General features: G+C 34.3%; 2 protein-coding genes across 5 annotated transcripts; one reads left to right on the top strand and one right to left on the bottom strand.

The window, feature by feature from the left end:
• Positions 1-3,116: 3,116 nt before the first annotated feature.
• On the top strand, positions 3,117-8,458 carry LOC111314156 (auxin response factor 2A-like). Of its 4 annotated transcripts, none has more exons than XM_022915247.2 (15): positions 3,117-3,744; positions 3,898-4,010; positions 4,220-4,315; positions 4,417-4,473; positions 4,576-4,731; positions 4,820-4,904; positions 5,084-5,174; positions 5,276-5,440; positions 5,608-5,727; positions 5,872-5,947; positions 6,058-6,229; positions 6,320-7,257; positions 7,339-7,529; positions 7,619-7,808; positions 8,019-8,458. In XM_022915247.2, exons 1-14 carry the CDS (start codon positions 3,663-3,665, stop codon positions 7,785-7,787), a joined length of 2,511 nt encoding a protein of 836 aa, XP_022770982.2. In that variant the 5' UTR covers positions 3,117-3,662; the 3' UTR covers positions 7,788-7,808; positions 8,019-8,458. The 4 variants fall into 4 exon arrangements, with proteins under 4 accessions (XP_022770982.2, XP_022770961.2, XP_022770972.2 ...); XM_022915226.2 differs by having other exon boundaries at positions 7,619-7,820; XM_022915237.2 differs by having other exon boundaries at positions 7,619-7,820; positions 7,952-8,458.
• Positions 8,459-10,326: 1,868 nt separating this feature from the next.
• On the bottom strand, positions 10,327-14,220 carry LOC111314162 (transcription factor ICE1-like). Its single transcript, XM_022915261.2, has 4 exons — positions 12,958-14,220; positions 11,644-11,871; positions 11,037-11,207; positions 10,327-10,557 (listed from the first exon to the last, which is right to left on the bottom strand). Exons 1-4 carry the CDS (start codon positions 14,095-14,097, stop codon positions 10,474-10,476), a joined length of 1,623 nt encoding a protein of 540 aa, XP_022770996.2. The 5' UTR covers positions 14,098-14,220; the 3' UTR covers positions 10,327-10,473.
• Positions 14,221-14,703: the final 483 nt, after the last annotated feature.

The following is a 14,703-nucleotide window of genomic DNA, read 5'->3' as shown; positions in this document are numbered from 1 at the left end:
AATTTTGAATAAAATTAATAAAATTATTTTATTTTATTATTTTTAATCGAATTAAATTTATTAATTTTAAAAATTAATTTACTGAATTAAAATCAATAAGTTCGATTAATTTTTTCGATTAATCAAATAATTAATATATTTAAATTATATTATATTTGAACTATTAATTTCTTATATTTTAAACAAATTAAATAAAATAATCCAACAAAATATTCAAATATTAATGTATTGTATTAAAAACTTTAATAATTTATGAAATAAAATGATACATTCATGATTTTTTTAATTTTATATTTAAATTTTATTATATTTCGATTAATTCGATTTTTGAATCAAATTAATCAAAAATAAAAATTTTTTTAAAATCATTTTCATTAACTAATCAAAATTAATTCGATAATCAATCAATTTAATTAATTAATTCAACTAAAATAAATTTATGAACATCCTTAATTTTTCCTAATAAATCAAAATGTTTTAACTTGAACCCATATTCATAGTGACCATCACATTTATTTTTTTTGTCAAAACAGTGACTCTTACGTTTAAGTAACTATTTAGATTTCATCATATTTTTGATGTGATATTATTAAATTTATTATATTATTAGTTAAATTAAATACTAATTATAATAAAATTTATTTAAGATAAATTTATTATTAAAAATTTTTCTCAATTATAATTACAATAAATATTTTTAATTATATAATAATAATAATAATAATTTTTTTAAATCTCATCATCCGTTAGGAATAAATTTTAAATCTCAAAATATGGGAGATAGCTAACTTGTTATTCATGCTCTAGAGCAAGGCTCAAACCATGTGCCATCTTCTTTGGCTATTGCAAATTCACAAAACCACACCGAAGGTACAGTCCTTGCCCCGTAAATTCATGTCCAACGAAAACTTTAATTGAATGAAAATAAAATTCTAATAATTTAATAGAATATAAATAAATCTTTAAACATCCTATTAATTGCAATAAAATAATAAATTTTAAAATGATTATTTAATTGAATGAAAATAAAAATTTAATAATTTAATTGAATATAAATAAATTATTGTAATATTACATAATTTAATTTAGAAGACTTTTATATATATATTACATTATTATTTAAATTTAATAAAATTTATGTATTAAATGTAGTTTTTTAAAAGAATATTTTACAAACCGTTAATAATTAGTATATTTTTTTAATTTCCGGACAAAGATTCCTCCTTTTGTTGCTTTAGACCACACACAGCGGGTGATAGACAATACACGTGGGTCCCACTGACTTACTTCTTTCCATTGTCACTTTGCGCTTACACGTAAGTTGCCGTTCAATTTCTCGCCATATTCTTCTCCTTCCTTCCACTTTTGTCCTACTTAAACTTTCAAACTTCTCATGAGAACTGTACATTAATTTTCCTTCGACCTTTTTTAATTTTTAAATAGATTATTATTATTATTATTATTATTATTATTATTTGATAATATAATTTTTAAACACCATAAACGAAATCAAGAGATTACATTTTTTTATATTGTTTGTTATTATTTTTTAAAATATGTTATAAAAAATATATATTTTACCCAATTAATTTTTGGGGATATTTAAACTTTTTTTTCGCCTTAGATGAAAATCGTATATGATAATTATTATATTTTATATAAGGATAAAATTTGAAATTCTTTGAATTTAAATTTAAATTTTATAATAAATCATAATTTTTTAGTTACTTAATTAAAAGATTGTTCATCGCATTGTAATAATAATAATTATTTTAAACAATAAAATTATGATTTAAAATTATTATATTTATTTATTCATTTAATAAAATTAATTTTACATTCTATTGTCATATTATCAGTAAGAATGATTGACACTCAAACTCTTATGTTAATGTAAGCTCACCATTCTTTATTTATGAATAAAATATTTAGTTAATAAAATTAATTTTCATGTTTTCTTAGTTAATATTCATTCGACTATCACATTATTATTAAAAATGATTAATATTCAAACTTTTTATCATAGTACAAGCTTATCCTTATTTTTTTTTTATGAAAATAACTCATTCAACTATCACCATTAACATTTCATTAATACATCACCTTATAATTGGTCAATTTATCTCTCATTTATTTTAAATTATTAAATATATTTATATTGATTGAAATTATTAAATATAACTTATATTTATTTACGTAATTTTTTCTTAAGTTTTACATATACTTAGCATAAATTTTTATTAATTTTAATTACATTATCATCTATTATCTCATATATAAAATAAAAAAATTTAGGCATATAATTTCAAACCCTTTTCTTCAAGTTTATTGAATATTCTATATCTTATATTCTTCTTCTACCAACATTAACTTTAGACATTTGACTAATTTAAACTCAAGGTATAATCCAAAGAACCAATTTCAATACCCCATAATCGTAATTTACATTTGTAAATAAATACAATTTGAAAAAAAATGTAAAAGCGAAAGAAAAAAGGTAGGTAACGCACTAACGATTCTGGCAAAAAAAAAAAAAAAACTAACGATCCGCGACGAGAATTAAAACGAGATATACAACACGATATACTACTATATTTAATTGAGGGAGATAATTTAGGTTGTAGCACCATGCCACCCCAGGTGCGCACGGCAAGGATAAGCGTAGCGGGCACAGTGGAAAAAATATTAAATAAAGATAGCAACACTTGCTAACGTGCACCAGAAGTTGTGTTAACTACGCACCCCCTTAGCTTTCGCGTATCCCTTTCTCCTTATCCCTTCACATCCATCCAAGCTTGCCCGTTAATAGCACGACAAAGCCACTTCCCCACTAACGTCAGGACAAACGGCGTTACATGCCAACCCAATGAATCGTCGACACCAATGTAATCGTCGTTAAAACCCCATCCATTCCGGGAAGGGGAAACCGGCTTATTAATTGTAGCCCAGTAATTTTTTAATTTTATTTTTAAATTTATAATAATTTGCCCCTGCCTGGTCCCCTTTGACTCCTACCACCCCTGATAAGTCCACCGGGTGTAGCCGGTAAGTCAGACAGGTTAATGCCGGTTGTTTCAGTGGGTTAGAAATTGACCGCGGTTGAAATGATTGCCATTGTTGCCTCCACTGTTTTGACTCACCTCGGTTAGGTCTCTCGTCCCCTCATCAGACACAGACGAGAAAAAAGAAAGAGAAAAAGGAGAAAGCCAGAGAAAGATAAGAGAGAAAGAGAAAAAAGAGAGTTTATTTTTTTCATTGAATTTTTCCTATTCTGTTTTTGGTGTGTACGAGCTCTGATTTTTCAGCTGCTGCAACTGATCAGAGGCTGAGGTGTTGTTTACAGAAGGGAGGGGAAGAGTGAAAGCGACTATAGATACAAAGTGGAAGGAAAGAGAGAAAGGTAGAAGAATTGATTGATAGGTTCGTAAATCAAGAAGTTTGGTGCTGAATTGAGAGAAATATAGGCTGAGAAATATAGGCTTTCTTTATGAGGTATTGGAAATTTACTTCGTCGATTTGATCATAGTCTCAGAGAAAGAGAAAAAAGTTGGTTGTTTTAGGTGAAAGAAGAGAGCTAGGGCTTTTATAACAGTGGTGATGGTAGATTGAATGGAATTTGAGAGTATCTGATGAGAGATCTGAGCCCAAAGATTTTTTAAGAAATGACAACTTCGGAGCCAAATGATGCTAGGAACACCATGGAACGGCAAAATGGTAATTCAACTCGACCGGCTGTCGTCAGAGGTAGAATCCCTTCCTCGTTCAATTCGCTTCCGTTTCTTGCTTTCTCTTCTCCTTTTTTGTCGATCTTGGGTTCTCAATTTTTGGTGCTTTTTTTTTTTCTTGATTGTTCGCCGTTTTATGTTTACTTTGTTTCGTTTTGTGTGTGGGAAATAGACCCTGAAACGGCGCTGTATACGGAGCTATGGCATGCATGTGCTGGACCTCTAGTGACCGTCCCTCGCGAAGGAGAGCGCGTGTTTTACTTTGCTCAAGGTCACATAGAACAGGTTTCCCTTCTTCCCTCTTTTCTCTTTCATTTTTCTTCTTCTTTTGTTTTATTTCTGTTTCATGTTGGAGAATGAATTTGATTTGAAGTTTGTTTTTAATTTCGCTTCCTTTTTCCTGTTTTATTTTTGTTTTTGTTTTTCTATTTCTATTTCGGGGTTTGTTTTTAATGTTTAATTTGCTTATTAACCATGAGTTTCTGGTTAATCAGGTTGAGGCGTCTACTAATCAGGTAGCAGACCAGCAGATGCCGGTGTATGATCTTCCATCAAAGATCCTTTGTCGTGTGATTAACGTTCAATTAAAGGTACCTTGCAACTATTTTACTGTGATTTGTATGGTTTTTCTCTCCTTCCGGGGTTTTGTTTTGCTAGTGCAACGAATAACCTTTTGCTGTTAATTCTATAGGCTGAGCCGGATACCGATGAGGTTTTTGCGCAAGTGACTTTACTGCCTGAACCTATTGTAAGCTTTGGTCTCTTTTTTTTTTTTTGGTTACTTTACATTAGGAGAAGATTGAAGTTGAATTTCTGATGGTTTGTTCTTTTGCCCTATCAATTTTTTCAGCAACATGAGAACACCGTGAACAAGGAGCCTCCCATTCCTCAACCACCACAGTTCAATGTACATTCCTTTTGCAAGACCCTGACTGCCTCAGATACAAGCACCCATGGTGGGTTTTCAGTGCTCAGGCGGCATGCAGATGAATGTCTCCCACCATTGGTTTGTGTCTATCTGCTATGGATTTGTACCTTTTTTCTGTCCCTTTTGATAATTAGGTTGTGATTCATTTGATCTTGTTGGTTAACAGGACATGTCGCGTCAACCTCCAACCCAGGAGTTGGCTGCTAAGGATTTGCATGGAAATGAGTGGCGATTCCGGCATATCTTCAGGGGTAATGCTTTTAAACCTCATTGGTTTTGTGCTTATACATCATAATGGAATTCAAGGAGTTTGGTAATGAAATGTTCATACAAGTTCGGGTCAATGTACTCTTTTACTTGGTTCTGTTCTGATTAATCAGCTAAAGCTGTTTTGTTTACAATTTGATTCAAATGTTGAGGGGAATACCAGGTCAACCACGAAGGCACTTGCTTCAAAGTGGTTGGAGTGTTTTTGTTAGCTCCAAGAGGCTTGTTGCAGGGGATGCATTTATATTTTTAAGGTTTGCCTTCTTCCTCAATGTGCTATGGAGATTGTTGTTTTAGCATTGAATTCCTTGTTTGAGCTTGAGAATTGACATGTGGGAATGACTTGTAATTCTAGAGGTGAAAATGGAGAATTACGTGTTGGTGTACGACGTGCAATGAGGCAGCAGGGCAATGTTCCTTCGTCAGTAATATCAAGTCATAGCATGCATCTTGGTGTGCTTGCGACAGCATGGCATGCCTACACAACAAGAACCATATTCACTGTGTATTACAAGCCTAGGTATGTAGATCATGACTAATCGACATGCTGTGTCATTTTCCCTTACATTACATGTTAAAGTTCTCCAACTAGATCACTCTGTCATGAATTTTCAACTGTAACATTGCCGTCTGATAGAGTAATTCATTGCAGTTCTTGTATTTACGAATGTAAATTTTCTGTTATAGGACAAGCCCAGCTGAGTTTATTGTTCCATTTGATCGGTACATGGAGTCAGTAAAGAATAATTACTCGATAGGGATGAGGTTCAAAATGAGATTTGAAGGTGAAGAAGCTCCCGAGCAGAGGTATTGCTTGTGCCTTCCTTTCTCTACAATGATAATATCCTTATATCATATGGCTACATCAAAAAAGTAATTATGAAAACAAATTTTCAACTTGATATGGGAGCAAGCTGAGATTATGTTTTTCATTTTTTTTTTTCGTTGCAGGTTTACTGGAACAATTGTTGGAATTGAAGATGCTGATCCCAAAAGGTGGCAGGATTCCAAATGGAGATGTCTCAAGGTAGATTTTAATTTGACCACTGTTTGAAAGTTTTTTGAAATACTAAGACAAATGGTAGAATGCATCAAAGTTATGTTTATCATGGAACAATGTTCTAATATCCCATATAGGTGCGATGGGATGAGACTTCTACCATACCTCGTCCTGAGAGAGTTTCTCCTTGGAAAATTGAACCTGCTCTGGCTCCACCTGCCCTGAACCCCCTTCCAATGACCAGGCCGAAAAGGACTCGATCAAATGCAGTGCCTTCATCCCCTGATTCCACTCTGCTTACTAAGGAAGGTAAGTCTTGTCTCATGTAATGAGTTTTTAGCATATTTTCATGTAACAGCTGATCTGGAGAGATCTAATTGAATTATTATCATTTTGTAGGTTCATCCAAAGTTACTGTAGACCCTTCAACAGCTAGTGGGTTCTCTAGGGTCTTGCAAGGTCAAGAATTTTCGACCTTGAGAGGCAACTTTTCTGAGAGTAATGAGCCTGACACTGCTGAAAAGTCAGTGATATGGGCACCTTCAGTAGATGATGAGAAAATTGATGTGGGTTGTGCTTCAAGAAGATTTGGGTCAGAGAATTGGATATCCTCGGGGAGGCATGGACCAACATGCACAGATCTGCTCTCAGGTTTTGGGTCAAATGCTGATTCCTCCCATGGGTATTGTCCATCCTTGGTTGATCAAACTTCAGTAGCTGGTAATCCAATGGGAAAACAATTACTACATCAAGAAGGGAAGCTTGGCTCTTGGTCCCTAATGCCCTCTGGTTTATCACTCAAGTTGGCTGACACTAATGCAAAGCCTCCTGTGCAAGGTTCTGATGTGCCTTACCAAGCACGAGGAAATGGTAGATTTAGTGGTTTTGGTGACTATCCTATACTTCAAAGTAATGGCATTCAGCACTCACATGGAAGCTGGCTGATGCCTCCCCCAACCTCGTCTCTTTATGAGAATCAAGTCAATTCAAGAGATTTAATGCCCAAAACATCATTGGTACAAGAGCATGAGAATGGAAAATCCAGAGAAGGAAACTGCAAGCTTTTTGGCATTCCTCTTATTAGCAATTCTGTTGCATCACAGCCAGCATTCTCTTATATTAATGCATTGAATAAGCCTGTGGGTCATATTCAAGCTGCATCACACCAAATTCTTGCATTTGAATCTGATCAAAAGTCTAAAAAGTCAAAGGTCTCACAATTGGCAGAGGATCTGTCTTCTTTTGATGAGCAGGACAAAGTATTTCAGCTGGGTCATCCCCATGCAAGAGAGATTCAAAGCAAATCTCCTAGTGCTTCAACTAGGAGTTGTACCAAGGTTCTTTCTCGCCTTGATTGTGTAAAACTTGCTGTTTTGACATCTGTTAAGGAACTTGCTCAATTTATTTTTTATTTTCAGGTTCACAAGCAGGGGATTGCACTTGGTAGGTCTGTGGACCTTACTAAGTTCAGCAACTATGATGAATTGATTTCTGAATTGGATCAGTTATTTGAATTTGGAGGCGAGTTAATGGCCCCTAAAAAGAATTGGCTTGTTGTTTATACTGATAATGAGGGTGATATGATGCTTGTTGGAGATGATCCCTGGCAGTAAGGATTCTTGCATTCATTCTAATTCATTTCACTCTTTTCATTTGTTTGATGGCTTAAATCATTATTGATTCGTGCTTGTGAATTAGGGAATTTTGTGCCATGGTTCGCAAAATTGGTATCTACACTAGGGAGGAGGTCCAGAAGATGAAACCAGGGTCCTTGAGTTCCAAGAGTGAGGACAATCGAGCTTCTGCAGAAGGCCTAGATGCAAAAGAAGTGAAATGTCCAGCAGCATCTATTGCAGAGAATTGTTAGGCTTGGCTGTAATAGTTCTGGGTAATATTCTAGGTGTGTACTCTTCTGATGATTACATAGTATTGGATCTTGTTCTGAATAGTGGTTGGACAAATGATCAAATTGAAATTGGCCATGTTGTACTCACCTTAGATGCTTCCTCCCCTGTTTTCTTTTTTCTTTAGGTTGTTCGAGCATTCCAAAGCTTTTCACATTCTAGTAAGTAACATGTTCCTTTCTTTCTTGTTTCAGCCTTTTGGTGGAGGCAACAGGAGTGTGCTATAATGACATTCCGGTTGGTTAGAACTTCAATTAGTTTGAGTTGAAAGTGATTTCTGAGTCTATTTGCTACAAGTTTGTCTCAGAAATCAGAATCAGACATAGATGGCACGAATGGTATCAATCCAATTTTGGACATGTTGTGGAGGTTAGTGTATGGTGTCCTTTATATAATTCATAATTAAGTATATCCGAATTGAATTTCAAGCGCAGCCTTGCTTTTGCAACCACCCCCCATGTACAGAAGATGTTTTACCCCCCTTTTCAACCTGTGAATGTAAGTTAATACACAAGCTAATGTCTTTTCTAGTAAGAACATTATTTTGTTGGTTTTTATGGAAATTGGGTGCATTTCCGCAAGGATATTGCCTTTACTGATAATAGAAAGTTGAATCACTTTCATATTTGTTTAATCATTCCCTTGTGTGATGTGATTGGTGAATCTGCTGCAATCTGTTGATCTATAAGCTCTAGATCCTTCTGTTTTTGTAAAAATTTTGGAGACTTGTTGGGATATTCTAATCTTTGATAATTCAAGGAAATACCTTTCTGCCATTTGTCCTCTCATGCCTCGAGGGTGGTTGAGCAGATTTTGCAAATCGGGAAAGATAGAGATTGGTCTTATCTGGGCTGAGAAACTGATGGATATGGCGGTTTGGCAGAACTTTACCAGAAAGTGATTGCCATTAGGACTGCATCGGTGGTTTCCAGGAAACTTCACCTGATAAAGTGATCACCAACGCCACTATATTTGATGAGCCAGATCCATTGTATCGAGCAGCCTGGTAAATGCCTGAAGGGTGAGGCAATCGATTTTTGACTATTAACAGTAAAATTTCAATTCCTGTCCAATGTTAGCCGGCCGAGTTTGGGGTTGGTTCTTTGAATAAATCAGCATCCAATAAAAAAAAAAATTCAACGTACCTTTCTTCTGGACTTATCCTTTCTGCTCGGAAAATGTCAAAGTTTTGGACTTTTAACGTCTCCTAAACAAGACCAAGTGGGAAAGGTACAGAGCCTCAGGTCGGAGCAAATTACATCAGGGCCCCATGCATTGAAGATAAAAAGCCTTATTTGGGGACATGGTAAATATTTTGAGAGCTTATCCACGTTAAAGGTGCATAACATGTTTTTGTTGTGACAAGGTTTGTATGTTCACTCAAAATCTTAACTTTTGACCAAAATGTTCAAATTTGAGACAAAAGTAGAGAGTTTCAAGCAATGTAGAAAGTTGGCTTTGTTGAGGGAGTCCGATAACAATATTACCATAGCTTAAACAAGCCACCATTATATACCAACCGACCACTTCCTGACTTTCAGAACCGAAAGTAACATTGGTCCAAAAATGATGCAACAACATATGTTCATAACTTTCATAATTCATTAAAAAGGTCAACTTTCCTAAGGTCTTTAAAAGGATAATGAAGTGTTACCTTCTTTAATCATCTCACTTGTATTGTTTGACAAAAAATCTGATTTCTTAATTTTCTGGGGACTCAGATGCTTATCCATCTAGGATTAAAACAATGTGCATTTTTAAGTATTTTCAGTCCAAATCCCTGAAGGTAAGAGGTTCAATCACAAGGATTAATTGAGTTTGCAAAACCATGGTTTGATATTCACGGGAGGTATTACGAAAGTAAAATTTTGAATGCACCCGACCAATGAGAAAATGTACTCTTAAAATTGTTTAGGGAGAGGATTAGATCAAGACAAGACTTAAGATACCCCTAAACACGTTTTAAAAAAGAAAAGTTTAGAGGTTTTCAAGTCTTATTATCTAGTTAAACTATGTAAAATATTAAAACACATTATAATAACACAACACGAACATGATACGAAAATATTATACGAATGTGACACGACTTAAAATTTTAACAATAACTATATATGAGTTTAACAAAATCAATGTTTCTGTACTAAGATGAATTATGAGTCGCAATTTTTATATAAGATACGAATACATATTTTTATATTTTACACTATATGAATACATAAAATTACCAGGTCTAAATAGTTTAGGAAAGAATCTGACCAAAGTTTTTCCCACCAGTAACGGAGCACCCTGCTGGTTATAGGGGGAACTGAGTTTGTTCAAATTGTATTCCAAATGCAGCAGTCTTGAGATTGAGAGGCTTATCCTCATTAAATGACTAAAAATCTAAACAACAAAGAGAAATTAAGAGCAGAGGTTGATTCAAAAGCTGAAAAAAGACTTCAGGATTACAGATTTTCGATTCTTCCAAAAGTTTTTAGTTGATGGGGTGTTTCTCACCTGTTCAAACTAATTTAAAGCTCTCATGTTGCTCACTCTATAATTTGATTTGGTGGATACAATAGACTTCTACACGCTTGAAACAAAATCAATTGCTGCTTTCTCTTGGATATTCAAGTCTGTTCATAGTTCAGATACACCTGCTGAAGAAACCTATATCATGTTATGGAAGCCAGCCAAATCCAAAAGTACAGCCTTGATTTGCTCTGGATAGATGTCCTGCCCTTCCTTGCATTGCTGAAAACAGGAACACAGCCATGATGCGTAGAAAGTGAAAAAGTGAAATATCAAAAGCTAAAACGATAACATCACAGCTCATGCGGATCAAAATCAGGTGGAAAAGCATGCAAGTTACAAGAAAAAAAAAAGCATAAGAAAAGAGTGAACTAAGAGCTGATAATATTACCATTAAAATTTTATGGAAGATTATAACTGAGGTGGAAAAAGAGAAGCAGGAAAACATTGTATTAGCTCCCCTAGTGTTGACTCAGGATTTAAATGGATCAAAGTGCAATGCACCTTGTACTACGTTTGTCCTATATTATATTTGCACATTCATATAACCGGGTTGAAGCAATACATGGTTCAGGCTTTTCATTTGTTGCTTTAAGGGACGCAGGTGAATTTTACAAGACTCACGGCTGCTTTAAACATCTTGTATGAAAATTTAAATTTTAGAAGCAAAATGAGAACTTTATTATGGTCATAAAATGTACCTCAGCTCGAAAGATATCCATGGCAAAGCCATTGAAACAGCTAATGACTGCTTGCTGGATGTCAAGCCCAAGGTTGTCCAAAGCCCTCATTGTGGAGAGCAAAAGACCTGGCCTGCGGCCACAAAACATGTGGATATTTACAGCTTTTCCTTCTCTCAGCCTTACTTCAACCTATATATATACAGCATATCAAAATCAAATCATTCAAAGTTCTATAATCATAAAAACTAGATCAGTTAATATCACATGTTATATAAAATCTACAATGCGAGTCATCTCTAATGCTGCCTACATACAACCCACATAAAGGACAGTGGAGAGAGAAAATCCATGGACCATGACCTACATTGTCCGTTATGCACCTATCGACTGATGTTGCTGGATAAGCCTGCCAAAACATGCTGACTCTGTGGCAACCCATGTGGGTGAACATTTCTGTCTAATTAATGACTAGTTAAATATTGATCTTGCTAAGGGTCAGAAAGAGAAACTAGATATGATGATGGTCGCAGAAACGCCATTAAGTATGCTGGAAACAAAAATGAATTAATGATATATGCTAAGAGAAAGATGAGAGTAACTTTTCAACATAAATAGATGAGTTTACCCTTGCTGGTTGCCCATTTGGACTTGGTAATGAACTGGGGCAAAGTTCATCCTTGATAATACGACTGGGCAAGGTAACTGGAGTTGGTGTCAAAGGATGGAAGCTGGTTGTAGGTGTCAGTGAAGAGCTAGGAGGGTTTGACTCCAGTTCATTGTGGAGGTCATTGATCCTTTGCAGAAGTTCCTTCAGGTACTCAATTGCATCCCCAAGAATAGAAGCTCTATCCATCTATCAATAGAAGGATAAAGAAATCATACTATTTCTATTAAGCAAAACTGAGAGAATATGAACCCCAAAAGCCTTCCTATGCAAGTAAAATTAACATTTTTGTTGTTCAAGTTGGATTGGATTAGAAGTTACATTGTGAAGTCAATTAAGTAAAACATAAAAGAACAATCACCTACAGAAGAGTCCAGCATCTGTATTTGAAAAAGATTCTCGTATTACTTTATGTTTGAGACTTTTAATTGCACCGAATCAAGGCAAATATACTTCGCATTATAATCATAGTAAAAGTCTTGGTGAATCTAAAGAACAGTATTGGTGAATCTACTACCAAAAAATTCTTTGATTGAAACCTCAATTATCATAGATTCTCTAGCTTCATTTGAAACACATCTGATGTTTATAATCACCTTTAACTAAATTCCTAGCTTTAGTATACTTTTTGTACTTTATAACAATCAATGAACTGCATAAACTTAGTATTATCCAATATCACTGTCTGTGGCCATATATCTTCAACATTAGTATCATGAATTTACACCACCAAATCACCCGAAAAATTTGAATGCACAAGATGATAAAACAAAGGAGAATCAAAGATAAATAGGTGGGAAGAAGTGGAAGAACTAGCAGTGAAAAGGAAAAGGAGGATATGGTCAAAGACTAGAGAAGAAAACTGAATGCAGCAGAGAATGAATCTGAAGTTACGATGAAACTATTTTGCTACTCCAATATAAAAGTAAAAGACATGATAAGAGGATATTGCAATTATGGAGCTTTACTTTTACTTATGGATGACTTAAAAGAAATTACTTCCTGGAATGTCGTCCAAAGATTATGGTGAAATATAAAACACTCTACGAGATTCCATTGTGAGAGAAATCAATGCAACTTTCTCAGAGCATTTTGGGGACATGTAAAAACAAAAGATGCCACTCATTCACATAATACAAAAATATCACCATGGAAGAAAAAAGCCAGAATATATGATGTTTCTGAGGATCTAAAATAAACACAATAATTCATACTTGAATTCACGAGATAAAAACGAAAACGAAAAAGAAAAAGAAACGTGACGGAAATTCTTACTTTACTGATCTTTGGAACAACAGACCGCAACATGTAAAGCCTGTCATTGAGTTTCTTTCGACGGCGCCGCTCAGCCATCAAATTCTTAGCAGGAAGCCCTTTCTTTTTACCCTTTTGATCTCCTCCAGTAACAGTACTGTTTGCATTTGAGGTATTTCCACCATTTTTAAGAGTTTCCGCCACCTTGTTATTCTCAGTAAGCTCATCTGAATCATAATTCAAGGCAGACCCATCAATGCTCACATCTTCTAGATCATCTCTATTGTTAATTTTCCTCTTCTCAATCTCTTCACCCATTTCTTTCTTCCTTTTATCTCCCTCAATTCCACTCGAAGCATTAACCTTTCCTTCACCTAACACCCCGAAATTCCCTCCATTATCAGCTAAATTCTTCCTCAAAGCTGCCCTTTTCTGGAACAGAGTAGGTTGAGCTCCTACTGAGGGAAAACTTTCTAGTGGCCTTAACAACTTAGACCTATTTAAAAACAGAGCATTTCCAGGATTGTCATCAAACTCTTGAAAACCCGCAAACCTGACACCGTTTTCCGGTAGATGAACTATCCGAGAACTCGAAAACTGAGTCTCGGGACACAAATTAGAAGTGTCTATCTGACTACCGTGGCTTAAATCAGTGAAACTACCCAAAACCCCAGCATTTCCCGTGCTCAACAAAGTAGTAGAATTTGTTGCTTGGTTGTCAAGGAACCCAATTTCACTCAGATCAAACCCATGGACTAAAGGGTTATTAGAAACAACATTAAGGAGTGAAGATAAGTTTGGTTTTGGTTGCAAAAGATACTGTATCTGAGATGGGTCAAGATTGTTGAAAACAGAAGAAGATGGTGAACAGGAAGAGGAAGAATCCACTGGATGATGATGCAGCAAAAGATTATCCTGATGGTCACCAAGATTTGGAGAAAATGAAATGTCTCTGATATCTTGAGGGCTTGAAATACTGTTGTTTGATACGTACCATTCTTCTTCTAACATGGATTTGAACGTAGATAAAGAACCCATCTCTTCTTTGTTCTCCATTATAACACCATTGTTGTTTTTGTTGTTAGTTCTGTTCCATGAAGCAGGGTCTTCATCTTCTTTATCTTCCATCCAAACGACACCGGCGTTCACTCTTGAAAGCATGGTTTTCTGACTGAAAAACTTGGTTTTTTTTTTTTTTCTCGGGAAAGTGAGAGAATCAAAAACTTATTATTATTTTTTTTTTAGCGGCTATGGGCTTAAAACAGTGAGTAAAAAAAGGCCGCTTTCAAGGAGAGAGACAGAGAGAGTGTGAAGAAGACGCTGCAGAGGGAAAAGGGCCAAAGCTTTTTGATTGAATCAGCAAAGAGAGAACAAAAAATACTTTTTTTGTGGATTTGAGAGAGCAAAGCAAAGACAGTATCTGATTCTTTCTTTTTCTTTTTTTTTTTCTTTGGGGTAATAATACCTTCTGATTTTAAATTATTATTATTATTTTAATGTAATATTTAAATTTTAAAAAATTAATTAGATAATTAAAATTTATTTTTATGTATCAAATTATATAAATCTTTTAATATTATTAGATATCTTTAATGTGCATTTTAAATGTTAACATAAATAATATGTGATTGTTACGTGATAATAATATAATTATAATACATTATTTTTAAAAAATATTTTTTTTAATTTATTTTATTTTTTTAAAATGTTACGTAACAAACTAACAATCACATAAATCATAATGAAGTCACATATCATTTTATGTTA

This window comes from Durio zibethinus, chromosome 9 (genome assembly GCF_047325235.1).
Source record: "Durio zibethinus cultivar Kanyao isolate XHJ-2024 chromosome 9, ASM4732523v1, whole genome shotgun sequence".
NCBI lineage: Eukaryota > Viridiplantae > Streptophyta > Magnoliopsida > Malvales > Malvaceae > Durio > Durio zibethinus.
This window is presented reverse-complemented; position numbering and strand designations above follow the sequence as displayed.